At 40.9% G+C, this 24,990-nt stretch overlaps 1 protein-coding gene across 1 annotated transcript in view; it reads left to right on the top strand.

Annotated features, from left to right (window-relative positions):
• The first annotated feature begins 7,942 nt into the window (after positions 1-7,942).
• man1a2 (mannosidase, alpha, class 1A, member 2) overlaps positions 7,943-24,990 on the top strand; it is a 130,586-nt gene continuing 113,538 nt past the window's right edge. Inside the window, exons 1-2 of the mRNA XM_031310949.2 lie at positions 7,943-8,214; positions 10,919-11,443. Coding sequence (XP_031166809.1) covers positions 11,130-11,443 — 314 coding nt within the window. The 5' untranslated portion in view covers positions 7,943-8,214; positions 10,919-11,129. The remainder of the gene's footprint in view (positions 8,215-10,918; positions 11,444-24,990) is intronic.

Below are 24,990 nucleotides of genomic sequence, written 5' to 3'. Positions count from 1 at the left end.
TTCTCACCCTATCTCTAAGGGAGACACCAGCCACCCTCCTGAGGAAACCCATTTTGGCCGCTTGTACCCTGGATCTCGTTCTTTCGGTCATGACCCAGCCTTCGTGACCATAGGTGATGGTAGGAACGAAAACTGACCGGTAGATCGATAGCTTTGCCTTCTGGCTCAGCTCTCTTTTCATCACAACGGTGCGATAAATTGAATGTAATACCGCTCGCGCTGCACCGATTCTTTGACCAACCTCCTGCTCCATTGTCCCCTCACTCGCAAACAAGACCAAACAAGAGCTCAGTGCCAAGTTACATAAGACAGTGCTGCAGCTTTACTGATTTTAAATTCAAGATGAAATAATGGTTAAAATCAGCCCAATCATGTCCCATCATGCAAAGACGCAAACACTTGGATCCTAATGTTGTGAAATCTTGTTGATCCTGTTGTCGCTGATGTTGTTGTATAGTGAATAGGTACTGTGTTCATTTTCTCAACCGATATGTTATTGTCTGTTTCCTGCCCGGGGACCTACAGATTTAAATTAGCTTATAGCCAATTCTGGTACAGCTAAGAAGGTGTGCACTGTCCCTAGCGAAAAAATAGATACGAAGGTACAATTCACTTTTAAATGCTGTTGAAGTCACTGACTTTCTGGAGCTCTGAGCTTTTACAAAATTACAGCATTACAGCAAATCTCTGTTTTTTACCTCTCCATCGAGCTAAAGTTGATGTATAATACTTTTAGAGACGTCGCTTTTAGAGACTCCTGAACTTTATTTTGCATTCTAGTGAAGTTTTCCAAATATTTAGAAAAGAATATTACAACGCCTGTGTACAAAATGATACATAGAATACATCTAGAATTTTCCATTCAATGCAAATAGTTCAGGCACACAAATATTAAAACTCAGATTTTAATGCAATACAGTACTTGATCACGCTTCCATTAAATCTACTGCAAAATGTGAAAGAAATTCTACTTTCAAGTCACTTAGTGGGAATTTAACATAAATATAGGAATCATTGAGTGAATTGGTGGTTAAAAAAAAAGTCTTTTCAATTAAACCTCAAGTTGTAATAATTCAGATTGGAGGTGCTGTGATTGAGATAGACTCACCATCATTTTTTAGATAGGTAAGTATCCATGCACATAACGAAGATGTGCTTCCCACAGCCATGTGGACAGAGCTCTGTTTATCTACCCATCTTGCCACGCTGTCTGCAGGGACTCATGATCACTGTTCTTAGGGCGGTGGGAAGGCCCTGTGTCGCACCATTACCTGGAATGTCAAAAATCAAGAGTGTATCGTAGAGCCCCTTCTGGGCACTGTTATCGCCGCTAGAGCGTGGGATTGACACTTCACACACCCGTTATCCTCTGCGGACACACATACACATGCCGCTGTTCACCAGAGCCAGAGGCTGCAGTTGACCTTGCCCCTGCACTGACAGGCGGGTTCCTTCAGATGCTCTGGTGCGGCATGTCGTCCATGTCATAATTCACGGTTTCATCCTGTCAAGCAAAGAGTTGAAAGACAGGCAGCTTTTGGTTGTGTTTACCAGCTGAAATACAGCATCTCATGTCATGCCAAGGCCTCCTTTAAAGATTTTGTGTCCCTATTGTTGTGCTTTCTGCTGATTCCTCCTCCTTTCCACAAAGGATGAGTGTTTTGTCTTTGCAGCATTGTTCTTTGTGGGTGTGAAATGTGCAATAAATCCTTCCCAGTCCAGCAATCCATCCCTCTGACAATGATGATCAAAGATGCATTGAAGCAAAGGACACCCTCCCTTCTCTCACTACCACACACCCTCCTTCTCTGCAACTTGGCTGTGAAATGGAAACAGTCAGCCTTTTTGTGTCTGCTCAGCTCTGTTTTTTTTTTGCGTGTGTCTCCTTGCACCCTCATCGGCCCTGGCGTCAAACCCAACCGACCCTCCTCGCTGAGCGGGGAGGGTGACTCACAGTAATGCCTCTCTGAAGGGAGGACTTCGCAGTGATTACGGCACTGAACGCCGCAGCACTGCCACTAATTCACTCACTGAGGGGTGTCCTGTAAATCAGACGTCCCAGTGGTCCTGCTGCTGCTGCTGAGAGGGAGGCCGCAGCCGGTGGCAGCTCAAGGACCAGCTGATGAACTCAGCGGCCGGCTGTCAGCACACTCAGCAAAACGCTAGGACTGTCGGTTGAACTTTATACATTGATAGATTACCTGTCAGAGAAAAGCTCACTTTGGTATGTGGGCTGACAGTGTCACAGTCCAGACTAACTGCCTGCTAAGCTCTACTTCAATATGGAACAAAGACAAAAGGATGAGAAATACAATCCTCCTTTGGTGAAGTAAGCGGCTGTGGAGTATTTTCATGAGTTTTAGTCTCATTTGGTGAGATTGATTGGAAGATATATGAAGGGAGATATCTATCTACTTCTTCATGAGAAAAATATTGATTTACACTATGCCTTTGATTTTCTTTGAACGCCTAATTAAAGTCCACTTTACCCACATTTACAAAAATATATATAACATAAAACATCTTGTCACATATAATCAATAGTTTTTGAGTCTACAGTCATGCTAGCGGCTCTATAAAGACTACCTGAGCACACCAATGGTTTGGGCTAAATGCTAACGTCAGTATGCCAACATGCTCACAATGACAATGTTAACATGTAGATGTTCAGCAGGTATAATGTTCACCATCTTAGTTTGAGTGTGCATGCTAACATTTGCTAATTGGCACTATACACACAAAGCTGATGATACTATCATTAGTTTTGCAGGTTGTTGGTTATAAACCAAAGTATTGGAAAAATTAAAGATTTGACCTGGATGAAAAGTCAGGGGATCACCAAAGTTTTAACATATCATCCTCTGGACACCATGGATACCAGCATCAACAGTGTCGAGAGGATTAATGTTCATCCATTTATCCATTAATGTCTGTACAGAGATTAATGGCAATCCAACCAATACTTGTTGAGATATTTCAGTCTAGACCAAAGTGGTCGACTGATCAACGCTGCCATTCCCCCTTATCTTAAAGACATCCACAAATGCTCTATAAATTCTAGACACCAGCTAATTCAATTCAAAGTGCTCCATAGACTTCACTACTCCTGTACTAAACTACATTCTTTCTATCCTTCTGTCTCCCCATACTGTCCAAAATGTAAGTCTGCTGAAGGCACCCTGGGTCACCTCTTTTGGTCTTGCCCTAAGCTTAACAGATATTGGTCAGATATCTCTGCCTGCCTCTCCATTGTTTATGACTGTGACATTGTACTAGACCCATGTACCGCGGTTTTCGGCAGGACCAGTCATCTAAAAATGTTGCACCACCTACATTGCAAGACTGTTCAATATGGCATGATTATTGCCAAACGGAATATTTTGACATTGTGGAAAAGCGAGGATGTCCCCTCTTTTAAGACCTGGCTAGCAGAGATGTCCAACTTGCTACATATGGAGAAAGTACGATACAATGTCTCCCTCAACTCTGTAACCTTTGACGAAATTTGGCAACCATTTTTATCTTATCTATCAAGAATGTCTTAAAATGCTTGATTTTCACTTGGTGACTGTGTCAGCTGGTTTTACTGTTTCTCAGAAGAGCATCATTTCTTTCTTTTACTTTATTTCTTTTATTTGATCCTGTGTTTGTACATGTATAATGTATGCATACTTTGTTACAATATTTTCTTTTTCATTTAGCTACCTAATTGTTAGTCTATTGTTATTGTTTGTTTTTTGCTTGTCTATGGGTGGGTTGCTTTGTTATGTTCTGCTGTGCTTTTTCTTGTTTGTTAAACAGAAAAGCTATAAATAAAATATTAAAAAAATAAAAAACGCTGCCATTCCCGGAGCCACGATGCTAGCATGGCTTACTACAAATGTAACGGCAACATCAGTGTCCCAGCTACTCTGGATAATCTAGTTTTCACTAGAATGACTTTCTTCCAAAGGAATAGTCCCTTTGAAAACTGTTCAAAGATTATCACAGTGGTGCTACAGCAGTACTTTTGCTTTTTGACACACACATTTTAAACTGCCCAAGGCCTGCAGACCTTTTCATGCTTTCATTCATCCATTTCTGTATTATATGTACTTATGTTGAAATGGTAGGTTGTATGTTTATGTGGTCACCTTGGGCTTCACACACTTGTTCTACTGGAGTGAGAGACTGAAGTTCGGTGCTCAAAGACTCGACACAGTGGAATAATTCATGGACACCTTCCTTTGTCTGTGGCACATTTTTGAGAGTTTGTGGTTCAGCCAGGTTTGTGGCCCTCACCCAAGTCACCCCACAGGAAAGCCAGGTAGTCAGCTACAGGGGACGTTTCATCGCTGAGGTTTCTAACAAATTACACCCTTCACTTGCAGAGAAAGCCGAGCAAGCTTCTGGCTGGGAGTGTGTTCTTGGCTGGGGCGAAAGGGAAAACTGCTCTGAGAATTGAAGAAATGCTACTAAAAGCAAAGTGACACCTGTCTCCTATTGAGCAGTGTCTCTCTACAGAAACAGAAGATGGAGCACTCGTTGTCAAGGCCAAAAAAAGGAAAGAAAGTTCTCGGCCTACACCAGGGGATGAATATGATAAACTGTGTCCTTCCTGGCGACACCGCTCATGCTGCATTTGATAAAGGAGAGTGCATTTGATAAGATTTTTCAATTTTGTGTGCCAACCATTGATGATTTAATATCCAGGCTGTGTAGTGACTAGAGCAGGTCGCTGCTGCACGTGTAGCTGCCAAAACATGAAGACATCAGCTGAATGTCTCGCTCTCTGATGTCTCATTTCTTTTTTTTGTTAAAGGAGAATTCCGGCCAATTTTTACGTTAGTCTTGATCGCAATAACTATACGAGTACTGTCGATAGAAAAAAACCCGACCCGAATCGGTGCTGGCAACACAGAGTTGCTGCAGCTATGTCTACGAGCTTCAACTTAGCTAAAACGGCAGTTGTCGGGGCATATTTTAGAGTGCCTTTGTGCCTGTTAACAGACAAAATGCAATTAAAATGTCTGTGCAACATGAACAGGGCCCTTACGTGACAACAAGATGTGTTTTCAACTCAGACATTGTTTAAATTCACCTACCCTGTCTTGATCCTGCCGGTAGCCAGCTCACCCTGCTAGCTGCTAGCTGCCGTCTGGGATGAGTGTGTTGAGCCGGGCTTCTGTGATAATCATCACGCAGCAGTTCCGTGTGTATTTGTAGCTCATCCATTTTGTGTGTGATCATCCTGGTGTTGGTGAGTAGGAGGCTTGGCAGTGGCGATCTGTGTGGTAGTTCCCTTAGCCAGGCTAGCAGGCCCTACCAGCATCCTTGCTTCTGCTGTCTCCCTGCCTTGGTCGCCTTCCGCTCCCTACAATAATCCATTGAGCGCCCGGTGGTCTGGTGGATGTCCTCCAGAGGACAGGTCATGCCTTTGCGACGAAAACTCGAAGTTTATTCCCCCTCAAAAATGGGTAATTGAGCACTGTAGTAGTTATGACCATATCAGTGACTATGTAACTACATGGAAACGAGCCAAATGATGTCTGTGGCTTGCACATTGATAGCGTTAGAGAAGGCTAGCTGTAGTCTTGCGCTGAAGTCCTGTTGTAGCAGGAAAAGGCAAACAGTGTGTACAATCTGCACACTACTGTTTTTTTAGGGGGGAATAAACTTCAAGACGTGACATGACCTGTCCTCTGGAGGACATAGCCAGACCACCGGGCGCTCAGTGGATTGTTGTCGGGATGATTATCACAGAAGCCTATACTCATCCCAGACGGCAGCTAGCAGCTAGCAGGGCGAGCTAGCTACCAGCAGGATCGAGACAGGGTAGGTGAATTTAAACAATGTCTGAGTTGAAAACGCATCTTGTTGTCACGTAAGGGCCCTGTTCATGTTGCACAGACATTTTAATTGCATTTTGTGTCTGTTAAGAGGCACAAAGGCACAACTGCCGTTTTAGCTAAGTTGAAGCTCGTAGACGTAGCTGTAGCAACTCTGTGTTGCCAGCACCGATTCGGGTCGTTTTTTTTTTTCCATTGACAGTACTCGTATAGTTATTGCGATCAAGATTAACGTAAAAATTGGCCGGAATTCTCCTTTAATCCGGTTATTTGTCTGATTATTATTTTCTTGCCTAAGGCTTGTATTTATGCAAGTCTTAATATCAAGACCATAATAAGGTCAACATTTATGTCTTTGCTTGTCTGTAGTGATACCAGGGTTGTCGGACTGGGGGTGGAAATGGGACTGAGTACCCAGGGCCCTCATGTGAGGAAGGCCCAAAAAGATGCTCGAATGAATAGCTGTGGATGCGGGGAGGGGCCCACAGAGAATGGGGCCCACAGAGAATGCCTTTCTGCGGGGCCCCAGAATTTCGTGCTACGCCCCTGAGTGATACTGTACATACACGCCTTACACAAATCTGATGAAAATACAATGATTCTTACAAATGGAATGACTTGACAAAAATGTTAGAACCTAAAGGGGTACTCAAATGATTTAGTATTGCACTGCAACTCACAACAGACACATCTATAAAACAACTGTCAAAACTGAAGCAGCATAAGCCGAGATATTTCGATTTCTAGTCCCTAGTGTGGGTTAACCTCTGAAAACACTGGATCCTACATTTCCCATAATGCAATTTGATAGTATCCTTTCATTAGGGCCTCTTTGCCTGGTAAACACATACCGCTTTCAACCTCCAGCTGTAACACAGGCTTTCTGTTGTGAATTTGAAGTCTGCAAGCCCTCAGCTAAGATAACCCTGATAACATCACAATGATGTCATCATATTACATTATAGGCCTACAACTGTTTTACAGGCTGAGTAACATGACGAGTAAATGGAGTCAATTGTCTATAGTATGTGCTACTGGTGCATGTTTGTCTATTTTTTTTCATATACTGCATACATTTTCTTACACAGAAATCAGTTATTAATCAGGTTTCTGTTGAAAAAAAATTCTGATCTCAGTGAGATACCTGTTCAAATACAATGTTAACAACTAACATAACAAATGTAATTTCATCCTGGTTAAGCAAGTTGCTTCTCAGAGATATTAAACATGTTGCACATTCTTTTGTTTAATTGATTTTTAAACAAAAGTTGACATTAAACCCTTGGTCGGTCATTTTAGAGCAGAAGATTGAGGAAAGAACCAGAAGACATCTTGTACTCTTCTGTTCCATTAAAATCTCTTTAAGTGTGTAAGACCAGTGCGGAGATATGCTTATTATAGCCTTATGAGGGCAACAAAGACCTCTATTTTATTCTGTCCTGTTTTGCTCTTGCAACAGTTGTTTCGCAGTCTGCAGAAACTCTATATACAGAAAAACAAACATATTTGTAGGATTGCTGGTTGCTGCCAAATGTGAGCCTCATTAACAGGATCTGACACTGAAGATTATTGCACACATCATATGAAGAGCTTATAAAATATGATGTTATAGAATGAATGATGTTATTTTATATGAATCTATCTATCTATCTATCTATCTATCTATCTATCTATCTATCTATCTATCTATCTATCTACATTTTGAATGCAAGCCTTGCAAAAGAGTATTTTTTAGTGTTCCTCTACCACTGGGTATGGGTACATAATTTGAGCAAATTTGGTGAAAGTATGCATCACACAGCTGCATTTCAGCATTACAAATTATTATTACTGGTTTAAGGGGAAGTAAAGGTGGTACCATAGCAAGTTGGGGGTGTGACAGTCTTAACGTTGTTAACGAAATTGTCAGACGGTCCCTAATAACGTCCCTTGTTATAAATCATAATATACAGTAATTCTGCCTAATGAAATTGTCAGACGGTCCCTAATATATTTGCCTTGTTATTAGTCTCGCTTTGCCAGACCTTCCTCCAAAGCGCTGAAGGAATACATCATAATTATACAGTAATGCTGCCTAAAGAACTTGTCAGACGGTCCCTAACTCGGGCAGGCTGAGTAGTTGATGCTGGATCGCCGAGCAGCAGCAGTCTGTGACTCTGCCAGTCCGTCGCTGCAGTCCGACAGAGCGACCAGTCATCAACATCCCCTGAACGTGCGAGGAGCTGTAACGCTATGTGGTTCTGAGCTGACGGTGTACGGTTCAACCGGAGCAGGTTACGACGGTGTGGACCTTCGTGGACATGAGGACACCTGCTACTGCGACTTTTTCCAAAAGGCGGACCGTCAATCCTGACTGGCATCGTTTTTCACCGAGCAAATGAGAAAGGTGGTGATGCAGCACAGCGGCGTCTACACAAGAGTCAGCCTCTGTCAGCTAGCGTTAGCAACCTAGCCAAATAGCTAGCACCTATAAATATATATATATATATATATACATGCCGTAATCAACGCTCGGTCTTTACCAGCTACATGTTAGCTAAAATGCCAGCGAGCACAAACACGTATGTCGGGATACCTCCGCATTGCCTTCAGTTTATTTCGCTGTTCGTGTTTTCTGCTAGCCAACGTTAGCTGAATAAGTTAGCCGCTTGTTAGCATTTTGTATCGGCTAATCACCTCACACAGACTGGCACTGTGAGAATGAACTTGGTATTCTGTGTGGAGACGCGGCTCCGTACAGACCCGATGGAAAACAACTGGATACAAATAAATAGGCTCAGATATACATGCATGTTAACATTAGCTGGATCGACGCTTCGGGCATTAACACGACCGCTTATATTGGTGTTTAAAGGGGCTATTAGCTTGATTTCCATCCATTCATTCTTCATTATTAGCACTTAAGGGGAGACACTACAGATGAATAGGGAAAATATTTTAACTAATAGATATCACAATGAAACTTCCCCAGTTGATTACTTACATTAAGACAATCTATTTTTGCATTGCAAATTTTCTGAAATGTTATGTTTAAATATGCAAATTGGGCTTTATCTTTTTAAATATATGCCAATTTGCATACATTTCCAGAACATAAATCTGAACATTGGAAGGCCAGGTTGAAAATTCTTGTTTAATTTTGTTGACATGTTAGAGTCGAAGGTTTTTACAGAGGGACTTTTGGATATCTCTTTTTTTTTATCACTCCATAAATGTCAGCCAACAGAAGTGGAGATTTCTGGCTCAGACAGTATGAGAAAAACTATTTTAAGAAAACAGCCTATATGGATTGTAAAATTCCATTTTGCAAGACACAACATGTGAATAGGGTAAACCATTTAAACTAAGGGTTATCACCATTAATCTTCAACAGTGTATTACTTACATTAGAATATTTCTTTTGGTATTACAAGTTTTCTGAAATTCTAATGTTTAAATGAAAATGAGGCATCATCTAATGCTAACGTTTGATACGTTTAGGAGAAATCTACAGGCGCAAATAGACAAAATGTACCTCAATGTATATATATATATATATATTTTTTTTCACTAGTCTGTAAGAAGACATGTTATAGAAGCAAAGTAGCCCAAAGCCTCAAAATTGAAGAATTATGTTTTCGCCTGTAGTGTCTCCCCAAAGCAGTTGCTGAGCGTCTTTCTGCATATATGCAGTCACAGGATTGATTGATTGATTTTTATTTTGGGTATAAAAACAACAGCCATAAAAACATCCTGAATGCTTAGTCAACCCCAGAGGTTAGCACATCAGAATCAGCTTTTATGGTCATGTATGTGTGAACACATACAGGGAATTTGACTCTGGCTTTTTGTACATACACAGAAATAGACAAGGACAACAAAGCTGAACAAAGTAAACATAAACATCTGAATAATTTGTACAGATAAAAGTTTGTATATACAAGTGTGTATGTATATATATATATATATATATATATATATATATATATATACACACACACACACACACACACACACACACACACACACATACATATGCTTACACATACATACATGCATACATACACACATTTAAACAAACAGCCCTATGAGGATAGTAAACAATACAATTGGGCAATGGTATAGTGCAAATGGTGCTGGAATAGATAAAGATTTATTATTTTAACAGGTTGCTTTTATATCCGAGGTAGGTGAATATGACTGTACATACAGAGTATATTTGACACACAACAGTATATTTGACAGACATGACACATGAGCATCATGGGTATTTACTAGAAGAATTGCAGTTAAGATGTAATGCAACAAGATACATGCATGCAGTGTATTTATCTTAGGTGTCCTGCCTCTCTCTCAAAGGGTTGCCACCCAACTGTGAATTGTCATTCTAGTCGACTGGTGGATATGAATGGCAAGGGGATGTGTGATGTTGCTCTTCATCTCTGTCATTCTTTGTCATTTTGTCACAATATATGTCTGCTATAGCAAGCTACACGGCACTGCAATGCTATAAAACCGCAAACTAGAAAGCTGGGTTCATTCTGCGATGTTAAGTTCTGGCCGAGATGCCAGTTGAAGCGAAGGCAATTGTTTGGTGATGGTCTCAGATATTGCACAGTCTCTTGATACCTTAAGCCTCTGGAAAATATGTTTGTCATTTTTTTCTCATGGCCAAAGGATTAAGTGTTTTGTGTGTGTGTGTGTGGGAGAGATTCTGAGGTATTTATTTTTGAGGTGACATGTTATTAAATTCACCATAGCATGCGAGAGGATTGTTTATTACTCTAATATTTTAGCTATCACTTGATTTATGCCATATCAGTTTCTGGGATTGTCAACACACGTTTGTGTAATTCAGTTGGGCTCAATAGACGCCTGTCAGAGAGAAGCTTGGTAAGAAGGTACTGGTGGTTACAAGGGACATGTTGCCATGTCGGAGAAATGACAACTAAAGGAAAGCATAAAAAGGGTATCAGCTGTTCTATCCTGACAGAATCCTGACCAGGTTTTTCTAAAATGGTGGCAAGTCTCTGGTAACTACGCTTAGACCGGTAACTAACAAACGCTACACTCAACTCTGACTCTTTGCCTGTTATGTCCCTTTTTTTCAGAATCGTCATGAACATTTTCCTGCTGAAGAGTCACTCCTTCACTGAGGGACCTCGGCCCTTTTTGGTTTCTGGACTTATCAATGCAGGGATGAGATAATAAAGTCAGCCAGCTCGCGCATGCTGCTACAACACCACCTGTGGCACTTGTAAACCCACCCTACCCTGCCCCCCTAACCCCTCCCCAAGCTAAATTCAATTCGACAGTCAAAACATGACGACACCAGCTCTCCTGCCGCTGTCGGGCCGCAGGATACCCACTCTGTCGCCAGGTGCCTCCTCTTTCCCGCACCACAGGGCTACATTGAGGCTCTCTGAGAAGTTCATCCTCCTCCTCATTCTCAGTGCCTTCATCACCTTATGCTTCGGGGCCTTCTTCTTCCTCCCGGACAATTCCAAGCACAAGCGCTTTGACCTGGGCTTGGAGGATGTGCTCATTCCTCATATTGACTCGCCCAAAGAGGGGAAGCACGCTTCTGGACAGGTGGTCATACATGGACAGGGAGGACATGATGAGCACAGACACAGGTAAGGACCAAGTTTCTGCATATTTGATTAAAAAAAAACTGTTCTGTCTCATCTTAATGAGATTATTTTTGTTCTTATGAAGGATTAAGAGAAGAAACATTACCTACTAGGTTTATTTTTGGTTCTTTGCCCAAGTTACATGACACTCAGCGATTTCCTCTAAGCCATGGCAGCAGGTATACTGACACTCATCACTTATTCAGCAGTCTGTTGTGACACCTAGGAGCGTTGCAGAGTGATATACGGACTGTTTAGATACACGTCAGCACAGCACAGGTCTTCCTTCTTTATTTTCCTTTTGTGCAGCTGAGGTTGCTCTGAATACTCTCAACTGTTTGTGCCTCCATTGGATGTTATTGTTTTAAGTTTTTGTACAACAGAAATTTGATCACCTTGGCCACAGTGTTCTCGTATTGTCCCAGGGGCAGACGTGGTTGAAAGTGATGAGCTATAACCCACAGACAGTTTGAAAAGCTTTAGTAACTGCTTAAACAGGCTCGGAAATTACTGCCTGCCGTGAGCCAAATGCCGGTACATTTTGGCTGCAGCTTTTACAGTTGTCATTTGGTTTGTCCAGCCTCTTTGGATGGTAGCCAGCGATCGCTTTGAGTCTCTTTCCCCCCTCCTAAATCAAATTCATATTTGGTTACTCTGAGTGTCTTGTGCTATTTAGAATCCACTTTGCTGGACAAGTTTCAAGCCCTTCTACCAAATGTTGTTCTTCACTGACTCAAGTTACTTTAAATGAGTTCTATCATAATTACATTTCAATGCAATTTTAATTACTTACTGCAAGCCAGTAAATCAGCCCCGGAGGCTATTTTGTGATGTGAAAGCCACATAGCTTTCATTTTGGGGATCTAACAAAATGGTAACTCCTATTCTGGAATCATGGAGTGTTTGTTTATTTAGTTTTTGGATTAATTGCATTTTTAATGTCTGGTTCTGTGGTTGTTCAGAGCCTCTACTTGTTTATAGGCAGTGCACTACCTACGCACTACCTGAATAATTCAAAAATAGTGTAGTTATTTTCTTTCATGAGTACCATTTGATTGGCATTACCCATACACATATGCATCATACTGCACTTAAGTGTGTTATTCTGTGATGACAAATGGCTGAAATAAAATGCACAAAACGCCAAACAGTAGGTGGAAAGGATAATTCTATGGGAAAGGTCTCCTCCATGCTGGTGTAGGAGGTCATTAGTTTTTCTGAGTGCTGGGAAAGGTGTTAAAAGCAATTTCTCAAACAGTTTCACAGTGGGTGCTGGGTACCATGAGTGTTGCCTCCTCGTCCCCTGTGGTGCTCCTCATTTTTCCATCCTAAACGCCTTCTAGAGCTTGGAATTCTGCCTGCTTGAAATAACGTAATTATTTTAGTCCAGTGACTCGGAAGGATCAGACCGTTTGGGGCTCAAGTGCCGTTGTGAGTCCTAGTTGGAGTTTTTAAACATAAAGGTAGGAGGCTTGGAGATGTTAATGCTTCTCCAGAGGTGGCAGGTCATAACATGTATGAGAAGGGACTCACAAATGGAATACAGGAGCATTTAGAGCAAAACGTGACTAGGTTGCATTCTGGGCTCTTTTGTTGTTCGGTAGTTTGGTAATGAAGATTTTCATATGATCCCTGTTGTTTTTCAGTAAATCCAAGACAATGGCCTTTGCACATTTGAGTGAGCTGTTGTTCTTGCCTTAAGCATCCATGATTGTTTACATGATGTACCAAATAATAGGTTTTAAATAAATGTGTTCACCCCTTAGGGTGCAGCAACCGATAGCAGAAGGTATTTCTTCCTCTAAATAGGCTGGATCTGACGCATTTTTATAGCTTTATGATCTACTTCATGCATTTGTAATTGCAGGTTGCAGCCAAAGCTCACCTCCTTGGAATATATGACATAGGTAGCATGCAATTAATTACCAGTAAATGACTATGGCTTTATTAAAATAATATGATGACGTGCATTTGTGAGCATTTTCATTTAGTTCAGTTTTCAAGAATGTGATATGTTGTTTTTCCACTGCTTATAGCAGCTTATGGAAATATGTTTGATTTGCTTTTTGGTATGGCTGCCTCAGCTGTTCTTAAAGTACTCATTGTGTGTTTCAGAGGACCAGGGTTCAAACAGCCCCCGGAAAATGATTTTTAAAGAGACCCTCAGGAGCACAGGCAGGCTCGTGATCATTTCACCTCTTAATGTATTTCGGCCACAAAAAAACCCCATAGAACCAATTCTCTGTTCACAGGTTCACCCTGTTAATAGTCTTATGAAAGATTTTGAGAGAGCAAACGTTATTTGATTTGCCATGGGGTAATCCATCTATTCCGGTTAAATCTTGAGATATTGACAATAATTCAAAATTCCCGAGAATATGCTTAAAAGGCATTGCACACATCTGCTCTGTGCTGTTTGGCAGTGGTGTTATGAGTGGTTGCTTTTAACATTGAGGAAAAACTGTAAGCAGAAGATCTGGGAACCATTTCCATGGGCTTTGCTGTTTATTGTTGCTGATACAAGGTTTAGTGTTGTGTCCTAAACACAAGCAGTGTCTTCACAAGGATCCCATGGCTCAGACAGAGCATAACACTACTTATCAGGACCTAATTTCTTAGAACATTTTATATATGTTTACAATTATAATTTCTATCAAACAATTTGTCTTTACAGCTCAGATTGGCATTCAATCATTCTGTTCTTCAGTCACATACTCACTTACTCTCCTGCCAAGCCCCTCAAATTAATCAGGTTCACAACCAAGGAAAGATTTTCTCTGACTGTTTTTTTAAATCGGGCTCTATGACATTATTTTCATGGCTGCTTGCTTTGGGCTGGTCCGTAAATGTGGTACAGTGTTTCTGCTAGAACAGGATGAACAGCTGGAAAAAGCTGTCAATAGTAATGTCCCATAAGTGGGCTAAACTGGTTGTACTGGACACTGCCCACTATGGGCTGACAGACTTGCTAACCTTTTAACATTTAAACTACAAACATCCCATAATACAAAACACTCTCAAAGTATGAGGGATGATACTTTCACTCTGCGATTGTAAATACATAGATTTCTAGTCCTCGAATATCATGATCCCCACAATTTCAAACATCATTTCCAGAAAAGACATGCTATATTTAGGCCAGTGTGACTCTGCCTTTAAACAAAATATCAGCTCACCCAACTTGAAAAACCAATATGTTTTCCCAGTAGCTTTTAGTGCCATTTTTTATGCATTAGTTTGTTTCTTTTGGGAGGTTTTGAGATGTCCAATGCTGAGGTGTCCAATCCAATGCAACAACGGTTGATGTTATTTGGTTTGTGCATTTGGTATCCACTCCGTTTACTCAGGATAATCGTCAGATCTTCATGCCAACCGTCCTAATTGAGAAAAAATGTCTACTTGAGTATGACTACTAACTGATTATTCTTGCACAGCAGAAGGTATTTCAATTTCAATTTCAATGTCAAAATGTATTTAAACTCGGAAAAAGTTCACTGAGTTTGCCCTCATTTACAGTGACTTTGAGTGAGACAAAAACAGTTACACAACAGGATCAAATGTAGGACTACTGCTAGGATGAGTGCTGGAAAGTGATCTTCTGTGCAGAGATTATTGCTACTGGCTAGCCCCTGTATTGTCTGAGTGACCTTTTGGGATGGCAGCAGTGGTCTGTGTGAGAGATCTCAAAACCTCATTAAACCAAGATTAGACTGTATGGATGTAGATCTGTATTGCTAGATACCACAAGGGGTAAGTGGGGAAAATGCCTGATTGCAAAACCTCAGCAGTGGAATGATTTAACAGTAATGCTTTCTCTGATTTTTAAATAAGGAGCAAACATTGTTGAACGCCTTAGCTGGTTCAGTGGGTGTTATTCAGATTCACAGCAGCTGCAACAATCAAGGAAATGGTCTGCCTTTCTACTGTGTGTGTATTATAAATGTGTATAGAGGGACTTGTACCTTGGCTGGCTGCATATGATTATTAGAAGGATGGAGAGTCAGGAGCCTGTAGTCGACCATTTACAAGGTGAAACTGAAATGAGACACCTTTTAATGGCAGTCCGGAGAGCTAGAAATCACTTGGGTGTCATGCTATGTCTAGCTCAAAATACTGTGAGGCCATTAATGATTCTGCCTCGGTTTTGTTTTGGTCCAACTCAACAATAAAGAAGTAGCCAGGAGCAGTACTCTTCATCTGAGAAGGGGGCAAGTTGACGTGTTGACAGGCAGTGACATTTCTGTAACAGAATAGCCAATGACAGTGGGTAGGCTATATAATAAGGAAGGCAGAAAAAAATCTCTCTTAATATATAGACATCAGACGTGGACATACATGATATTTAGTTGCTGTAAGTGTGGACTGAATACTGTGTTTCGAGAGAGGCAGTTTGTCTGGCAAAACAGAACATAAATAATGATGCCACCAGGATAACGGGTAATAAATGACAAAGGCTACTGCAGGTTAAGAAACGTTGTATTTATTGCTCTCAGAAATGCATAGGAGATAATTTGATATGATTATCGATTGCCGACTGGTGACACTCTGACCATATTGTGTTATTGCTGTATATCAGGGGTCTTTTTTAAACCAAGGACCCCTCAATTGAAAGAGAGATGGAGCAGGGACCCCCTACTACATATATTGTATAAAATTAAGTAGCATATTAAACTGGGCCTACAATAACGTGGGACGGCCTAGAGCCTTTATACCAGCGATCTCCACCAGGGGGTCCGAGACCCCTAGGGGGGTCCTCAGAGTCAATGCAATGCAATGCATTGACTTAATTTTTGAAAGTTTTTTTCAAAAATTAAAATGTCTTAAAATGAATCCAACATATTATTAGCAAATATAAATCCCCACTGATGATAGGCTTACTGGCTCACTAAGGTAGCCATCCCAAATACAGTTAGTCCCAAAGGATTCACTGTGCCACATGTAGATACTACAGTATGTTTAACATTAAAAGATGATTTATAAAATCATGCCAATAATTACATTTTATAGCTTAGTTTTCTATGCAAAAAAAAATATTGTATAAAGGCTTTAAGCCGCCCTACACGTTATTGTAGGCCCAGTTTAATATGCAACTTCATTTTATACAATATATGTAGTAGGGGGTCCCTGCTCCGTCTCTCTCAGTTAAAGGGTCCTTGGTTTATAATTGATTTTCTAAATCATGTTTTAATGTTAAACATACATGATGTGGATCTGTGGATGGCCTTAGTGACTACCTTACATATAGGCCAGTAAGCAGTGAAGATTTATATTTGCTAATAATATGTTGAATTCATGTTAAGACTTTTTAATTTTTGAAAAAACTTTCAAAAATTAACAATAATTTGGAGGCCCCCCATTCATTGACTCTGATGACCCCCTAGGGGCCTCGGAACCCCTCTTGAAGATCCCTGCTGTATATTACTGCTAATTTAAAACTCAGTTATAGAGGCTTTAAAGGGGTTGATGTCATTTTATGTGCATGTGCCTACAGCTGAGATGATTAGTTGATTAGGCTGATCGATTACTCAAGCAACAGAAAAATAAACTATTTTGATAATCGATTGGTAGTTTTAATCATTTTTTTAAGCAAAAAATGCCAAACATTCACTAGTTCCAGCTACTCCAATATAAGGATTTACTGCTTTTCTCTGTTTAACATCATTGAACATTAAATATCTCTTGGATTTTGGACTGCTGGTTGGACAAAATTAGCTATTTAGAGTTTAGATCCTCTTGTTATTTTCCGCCACTATCCTCGGGCCAGGCCGGGCCTGGGCAGGGCCTGGGCCGGACTCTTGATCAAGCAATTTTTTTTTTTTTTTTATCCATTACCTATTTAGCCTAATTGGGTGTGGAGAAAGCTATGCCATAATCAGAAATATTATAAATATGTATATATAAGCTATATAAAAGTAACAAATGTGTACAAAATTTAGGCTGCAGTTACAAAATGCAGCACTTCATGCGCGGAGTCTCCTCCTCTCGCACGCATCACACCGGGCCTGCTGTATGCTGTATTGTGTATCTTAAGTGCAACATGGAGCTTGAAGATGTAAAGAAAAACAGGAGAATTACCTTTGAGCAAGTGTGGAAGAAAGTCGGAGGTATGGAAGCAGTTTAAACAAGTCGTGGGCAGTGACAACAATATGTTGTTCATCATTGTTTCTTTTTTTTTTTTAACGTTTCTTCATTCGGATCCATTTGCGATCCGTTCCATTCTGAATAAACAAACAGCGCAGTTTACAGGCTTCGTCCTTGTTGTATTATTCTAAACCGATTTCTGCAGTTCAAACCACTCTGAATTGTAGTTGAGAACGTCAGTTATAACGGCCCACGTATTAAAAAAGTGTCGGGTTTAAATCGGGCTCGGGCTCATAATTACAGTTAATGTGTCGGGCCGGGCCGGTCTCGGACGCAATGTGCTCGGGCTCGGGTAGGGACGGGCTTGATTTTTTGGGCCGATCTAAGCTCTATAGCTATTTTCAGATGTCACCTTGGGCCATGAGAAATTGCAATGACTAATAGACTAAACGATGTATAGAAAAAGCAATAGTCAGATTAACTGATACTGCAAATAATCCTTAGTTAAGCCCTGTATTTGCCATAATGTGATGCATCTATGTTGGAAAATATTTTTTATTTATAACAGGATATCAGTTCTACCCACATCACCCAGCTGTACATTACAGTTGGCCTGAAATTCCAAATCCTAAATAAAGCATTGTTTCTGTGTTCTCTGACGACGGTTACTTGTCCATTCAGACTAAGAGCAGCCAAATGAAGATCTATGAATTGTTATTCTGTCCAGGTTTGGAAACTACAACATGAACATTCATACTGGGTACCTGCCAAAGTGCTCAGTAGGTTTCGAAAGGCTTGCCATCTGCCACCAAAATTAATCACAATTTGGCTGTGTAGTTGTGCTTTTTAGTGAATCCGTTATCGGTTAGTGCTCCTGTGTAGTCTTAAGGAAAATGTATATCATGTGTGTGTTTTCTTTTACAAGCACAGGAAAATATGCAGTTTTATTGTAGTGAAGTTCTTTTCTTCTCTGCTGTGCAGTTTCATTTGTAGGCCAGGGATTTTATACAGTCCCTCCAGAAAAACGCGATTATGTGATCGCATAATTCAATGCATAATCAGCCAAAGTCCGCATATTTATGCGGGGGCCCCACTTTTTAAAAATCGCAGCACTTTCGCCGCATAAATTGCAGATTTTCGATTTGTTAAGACTATTTCCATCCCCCCTGAAGCTTTAAATGATTTCACCCAAAACCTTTGTACAAAGGCATCACTCTTATCTTTTCCCACATGTCTTGACCTCTCACATCATATGACACACAACTCTTAGCTACTGACAACAAAGACTCTGTGGAAGCCCAGACCCCATGCTATTAGATGACCAATTTCAGAAATGTTGATATAAGCAGCTAAAGGAGTTTTTTTTTTTTTTTTTTTTTTTTTTTATAAAAGCTGATGGCACTTTCACTTTAGTAGGCAATTTGAGATTACTGTCAGTAAACATTTTTGCAGAGGACACTTAAAGCCATTATATTAATGTGCTTCTGCAGTTTCAGTGCATCGTGTTGGTGGCACGAAGTGGTATAGCACAACATCTCCTTCTGTAGCTTTTATACCCATACTATCAATATTACGGATTCATTTTTCTGCTGTGGTGACCCGTGTTGTAAGCGTGTGCACTATGGTGTTGCTTGCTTATTTTTTTCTTTTTTTACTGTGATGAGAAGTGGGTCATGTTATGTTCAAACACAGCCAAAGGTAGAAGAAAATGTACAAGCACAACCTTTTCACACTGCATCCTGCTCATAATGAGGTTTAGTGCTGTGACCGCAAGTAACCTGGTTTCACCACTTATTGCCTTGCCAGTTATTGTTAGTGTTACAGTGCCATAACTTGCTTTTGCGCTCTGATATGGCCATAAATCAGCATCAAAGCCCCACAGATCATATTTAAGGCCTGGGCCAACATCAAAGTGCACTTATTTATCATATTTAGTGTGATCTTAGATATCATTTCTGTGTCTTCACGCTTCATTCGCCCGTCAGCTGCAAAGTAAATCTAGGTTGTGCTGTGTTTGTGCCTTGTGTGTGTATTTCTATGTGTTAGAACCTCTGTGCTAATAAAGGAGCACCGGCTTGTACGTGCACCTCGCCCCAACACACACAAGTACACACACTGTCAAGCTAGCTCAACCTGGAAAGAATACCAAGGCGCTGCAGTCGGTGCAGAGGGCTCATGAAACCATCCATAGCGGTTTGTAGCTTCAACAGTGGCATAGCTATTTAACATCTGTCCCTGTTTAGAGCAAATGGAGGTGGGAATGAACACCGATACTACCTACATAAAAAAGGCTTTTCGCACATCAGTCACCACTGTTGAGCTGTTTTTAAATTTTTGTCTAAAGGCTCTGCTTTTGTCGCCCGAAAAATGAAAACTGGAAATGCCGGAGCACGCCGTCATTGTTTTCATCAGAAAGTGTTGATAGTAGTCAAGAAGATACTGGCGTTGTCAGCTCTCGGGCTTCTTCTTGTGGAAGAAGAAAGATGTCGCGGGCGAAAAATAAGGAGAAACCGCACTAAGTGGGTGAAGCCATGGATCTCACAGCGACAGGCTCAAGGAGCTTGCACTGATTCGCTAGTCAAGGGCTAGCACTCCACCAATCAGATTGGTGTTTGAGTCCGACTGCCCACCAGCCGATTCAACAAGTCAAATTGGCCAAAATGAAGGCCAACGGCTCCTCCGACTGACGACGGCACGGAACACACCGAACAGACTCGAGTCACCGACCTCGCCAGACTGTCCAACGGCCGATAATCGGGTTGGTGTGTCAGGGCCTTAAAGCCAGGCTGTGGGGCTGAATGTATCAAGCTTAGGGTTGAATTTTTGGGGGACTGACAACCTCAGCCTGTCAGTCAGTCAATAGGGCATAGTGAACACAGTGGTGCCTGCCTGTAACAGAGGAAGTCTAATGTTAACCCACACCTCTCTGTTATATACGCTGTCTGCGTGGAGTTTTGAAAAGTGTAAACACACTTGCAACTGCTTTACCGGCATTGCCGTGACTCACTGTAACAAAGTTGACGTTGTTTCGCTCCGTCGGCACCACAGCTCAGGACAGAGTAACACGGCGGATATCGTTCATATACATTTTTTTATAACGACATAGTTCAGGTGGCAAGCGTGTCTTGCTTAGGCGGCCGCCTAAGCTGCAAAGTGCTGCGGGAACTGCTGTAATTCATTGGGCAGGCCAAGAAACAAATATATAAAAATTATTAAGGTAAATTATAAAAGGCATTCTCCTGTTTTTGCTGTTTTAGTTGCCAGCCTGATTTTTAGAGGAATATAGGCCCTCCAAATGATGTCTGGTTGCTTGCCCAAGTGGCTGGCAGGGTACTCTAAATTTCCAGCTGCAACAAGGACTTGGCTTTGGGTATTTTTTTCTTTCTCTTTCTGGTGTTGTTTTACTCTATTTTTTAAAGTAGCCTAGTTTTCACTAGTTTCTGACTAGCAGCCATTGTGTTGAATTCCAACAACTCAACTTTGCCAACAAATGACGACCCATTTGCACTTAGTCAAAGCATTTTAAATATACAAGGGATGTTTTTATTTCAGTGACTGTCTTCAGATATGACATTCTAAACAGATCCTCTTGGTGCATACATATGACGTGACATTTTAAAACATAATTGAGTTCTAAACATTCAGCATCAAATCCACTACCAAGAGTATAAAGAATAATTATAAAAAGAACAAAGAAATCCCTATTACCGCAAGGCCTTTTTCTAATTTTGGCAGTCATTATTACTATGGCCATTTCAAATCTCTTCTGTTGGCTTTAGAATAGCTATCACTACATGCAGAATAAGATATCAATATAAATTCATCTTTCAGATCCATGTTCATAGTAATTTCACTAAGACTCATCCTAATTAATTTGTCTGTTGTCAGGAGATTTCATCTAGTACAGTTGGTATTAGAGCGAACAGCCGGCAGAACGAGTAGTGGACTTCCATCAGGCATAATCTCCTCATTACCACTGCTGCTTTTTTAATCAGATCTGCTCTCTGTGTGTCTCATTTCCTGTCTTTCTTTCTCTTGTTTTGTCTCCATCTTTTTCATGTGATCATCACAATGTATTCTCTGTAGTACACAGCTGCAGCCCGCTCACATTGGCTGAAGAGCAATGTGTGTGTGTGTGCGCGAGAGAGGAGATAGGGTGTATGTCTTGGTGTCCAGTTTGTGAACCAGGGTTTTTTGCTCATGCTTATGTTTCAGAGGCTGTGCTACAGCACAGGTTTTCATTCATTCTGTGTTTTCATGTCAAAGAATACAGTTTCTAGTTTTACAAAACGCCACCTTTGACTGTTATCAAAAAGATATATAACAAGAGAGTCTCAGATGTCACCAATGAAAACACAGGCAGCGATGTTGAATGAACAACAGTAGTTTTTTTTTAATCTTTGAACAGTAGTTTTCTAATCTTTGAACACCCACATAGCCAGGTAGTCATATTGGTGCAGACTTATCATGCATACATGCATGCATACTCCCTGAATAGACGTGAGGAATACAGTATTTTATCACCTTAATTTATTCATTTTTGATTAATAAAGGAATGGGATTTAAAATGGCAACCATAAAGACTTGGCATCTCTCCCAAAAAAGATACAATCGGGACTTTTTGGAATACAGGTTTTCGGGACTCAAGCCCTTCAAAGTTAGTACAAATAAATGTAAGAACAGGAAAGTGAGAGTGACAGAATACATTTAACCAAAAGCTTGTGACTTACATGATCCTAGGCAAGCCTAGTGCAGAGGAGGGAAATGAAGGACTATTTGCTGTGGCAATTTGTTGTTATTGTTGACATTACTAATTAATTTAAAGAATAAACAGGCAATAACACGTTTTTTTGGTGCTAGCTTTTGTGAGTGTCCGTGCATGTATGCGTGAGAGAGAAAGTGTGTGAAACCAATCAGTAGGGCCCATTGGGAGTGTGCCTCACTCTGTGACAAGAACTCTTGAAAGCCAGAGAAGAAAAAAAAAGAGACACTTGTTTGAATTGGTTTGCGTGAGTGCCACACAGTACGTTTTTAGTGACAGAACGACAAGATTCAAGAAGAGACCCAAACAAAGAGACAAGAACAAGGCAGTGGAGAGGGAATCAGGGAGAGAGAGGCAGGGAAAGACCGAGTGAGAGAGGCACTCAGTCGTCAGGGACGACATGACCATGATTTACCACAAAGCTTCTCACCAAATCTCATCCCTGGCAAACACTGGAGCTGCGGCCTTGCTCCACAATGGCTCCCTGTCAGTTAAAGCAAATGGGATCAAAGTGAGATCGCTCAACGGCAAATTAAGACTCGGCCCTCAGGTTTCCGAGGCTTAAATTTCAAACAAACATTTCTGAATTCACAGGCGACTTCAGCCCCTATTTCTCAATAGCCGGTACAGCCACACAAGCTGCATTAGAGCCATACGGGCCTGATGATAAATGTGTCTTGTACCAGAGCTGTAACACTCCGGCTGTTGGATTTATGATTGGCCTGGGGATGGGAAATCAGATATCTGTTTTTATTCTCTGTGTCATTACTCTTGGGGAACCTTTTAAGGCAATGAAGATTCGCAGGAATGCCTGCATGATGGTGATTATACTCAACATGGACAGAATCAATGGGAATAGAAGAGTTGAGTGAAAGGTTTTGGGAGAAAAGCATATTTTGTTTTTGCACTTTTGACCATTTTCATCTACATTTGTTCTAAATAATATCTACTAGAATAATTGTTATGCTTTTGGAAGTTTCCAAAGCATCTAATAATTGAAAAAGAAAGAAAACGATCCGTGATGGTCATTGTTGGCCAAGTGTATTTTTGCAGCAGCAAGAAGTTACAGGATACATCCAAGAAAAAGATGCTCTATTGCTCACCATGCAGATATGTTACTTTGTGGTTTTGCTGGCTCAACTCCTAATACCACCCTCACCCTTTCAGTGGACTAAAAACAGCACAACTATAGTAACGGAAAGAAAATTGTCTTCTACTGTTGACAAAATTGCTCATTTTTGTCAGAGCAAAAATGGGAAAATGGGAGCATCTTTAAGGATGTTTCTCTCTAAAGGTTTGACTATTGAACCTCTCAATCATCAGACTCTTTTCCACACTTGGAAAAACCTTATCTGGCCGGGCTACATCCAACCGGATAGTGCTTATTTGTTTGCTGGCCGGCCTGTGCTAGCTGCAGGAGATGGACTCCTCTGTTTGGTATGAAGGAATTAGTCAGCCAGCCATGATGTAGGTCAGAAGGACTGGATATGAACATGGGTACAGACCAAGGGCTGTCAGGGCTCAGGTGTTCACCTGAAACATAACAGGGCGGAAGATGGATGAATTATGTACGTCTTTGTACACATACGTGAGAGAGAGGTAAACCGAAAAGTGAACAAGGGCATATCTGCATTCACATAACATTTTTCACCATTAAAGATACTAAGGATTATGTATTGTACACGTTTCCCGTCAAATTCACAAAGTTATTCCGCTGGGTATTGTTTACATTTAGGGTTTGATGACCTTATTTTTGTAAACTGCTTTGACAGTATTCAGATAATTGATACACACAACACTTGACAACTGGGAGGAACATTTTTGTGACAAATAATTAGAAAAAGGGAAAGGAGGAGGCTAAGATAATGCAAAGATGGATGAGACAGCTAATTGTAAAAACAGGAGACGGAGAAGTTGTGAATATACTTGAGAGAAAGTGGCGTGTGTGTGTGTTTGTCAAAGAGAGGTTGTAGCTAGCGGGAGGAGGTTGGAGGGCAGAGAGAGAATGGAAAATACAAGAGAGAGGATGCTATTGCACACCCACAGTTAAGCTTGGTAGAGCCGTTACACATACAGCAATGAAGCTTCCATTTGAGCCAAGTGGGTCATTGGGAAAGAAGGACGTGGAAGCTGTCTGACAGTTCATGTTGAAGGGAAACCCGAGAGCTACAGCTCTCAAGAAACAGAAATTCTGCCGTGTGTATGGGCTGGCAGGAAGCAGACTTGTCCACAGCACTTGGATGTCAGAGGGACTGTTCCAATGAGAGCTCTCTGGCTTAGAGATGCTTGACAAGAAGCAACCTCTCTGTGCTCATGTGTCAGAGATGGACTAAGGTGACACTTACAACTCGACTTGAATTGTCCACACACAGGGATAACCTTTATCTAAGCCCACCGTCATGCACTTGTCCTAATTAGGATATATACAGTGGCAGTGGCTCTACTAGCCCACCTTCATGCATTTACTGTAACCTGCATTAAGATGATGATCAGTGAAAGCTCTTTGTAGTTCTCCTTTCAAGGACTTCAACTTTATGGGTTCTGCATTTGTACTGCGGACTCTTTTGTGATAAGAGAGAGCACAATTAGTTTCACCTTCTCATGTTCTTTTGTCCTAGATACATTTAAAAAAATGCTTGTTAGATTGACATGAATGAATGACTGTAGAATGGTATTCAAATGTGTTTACTTTATGTTGAACGTGGCA

The sequence above is a fragment of the Sander lucioperca genome, chromosome 8 (assembly GCF_008315115.2).
Source record: "Sander lucioperca isolate FBNREF2018 chromosome 8, SLUC_FBN_1.2, whole genome shotgun sequence".
NCBI classification, from domain to species: domain Eukaryota; kingdom Metazoa; phylum Chordata; class Actinopteri; order Perciformes; family Percidae; genus Sander; species Sander lucioperca.
The sequence above is the reverse complement of the archived record's forward strand: the minus strand, read 5'-3'. Positions and strand labels throughout refer to the sequence as shown.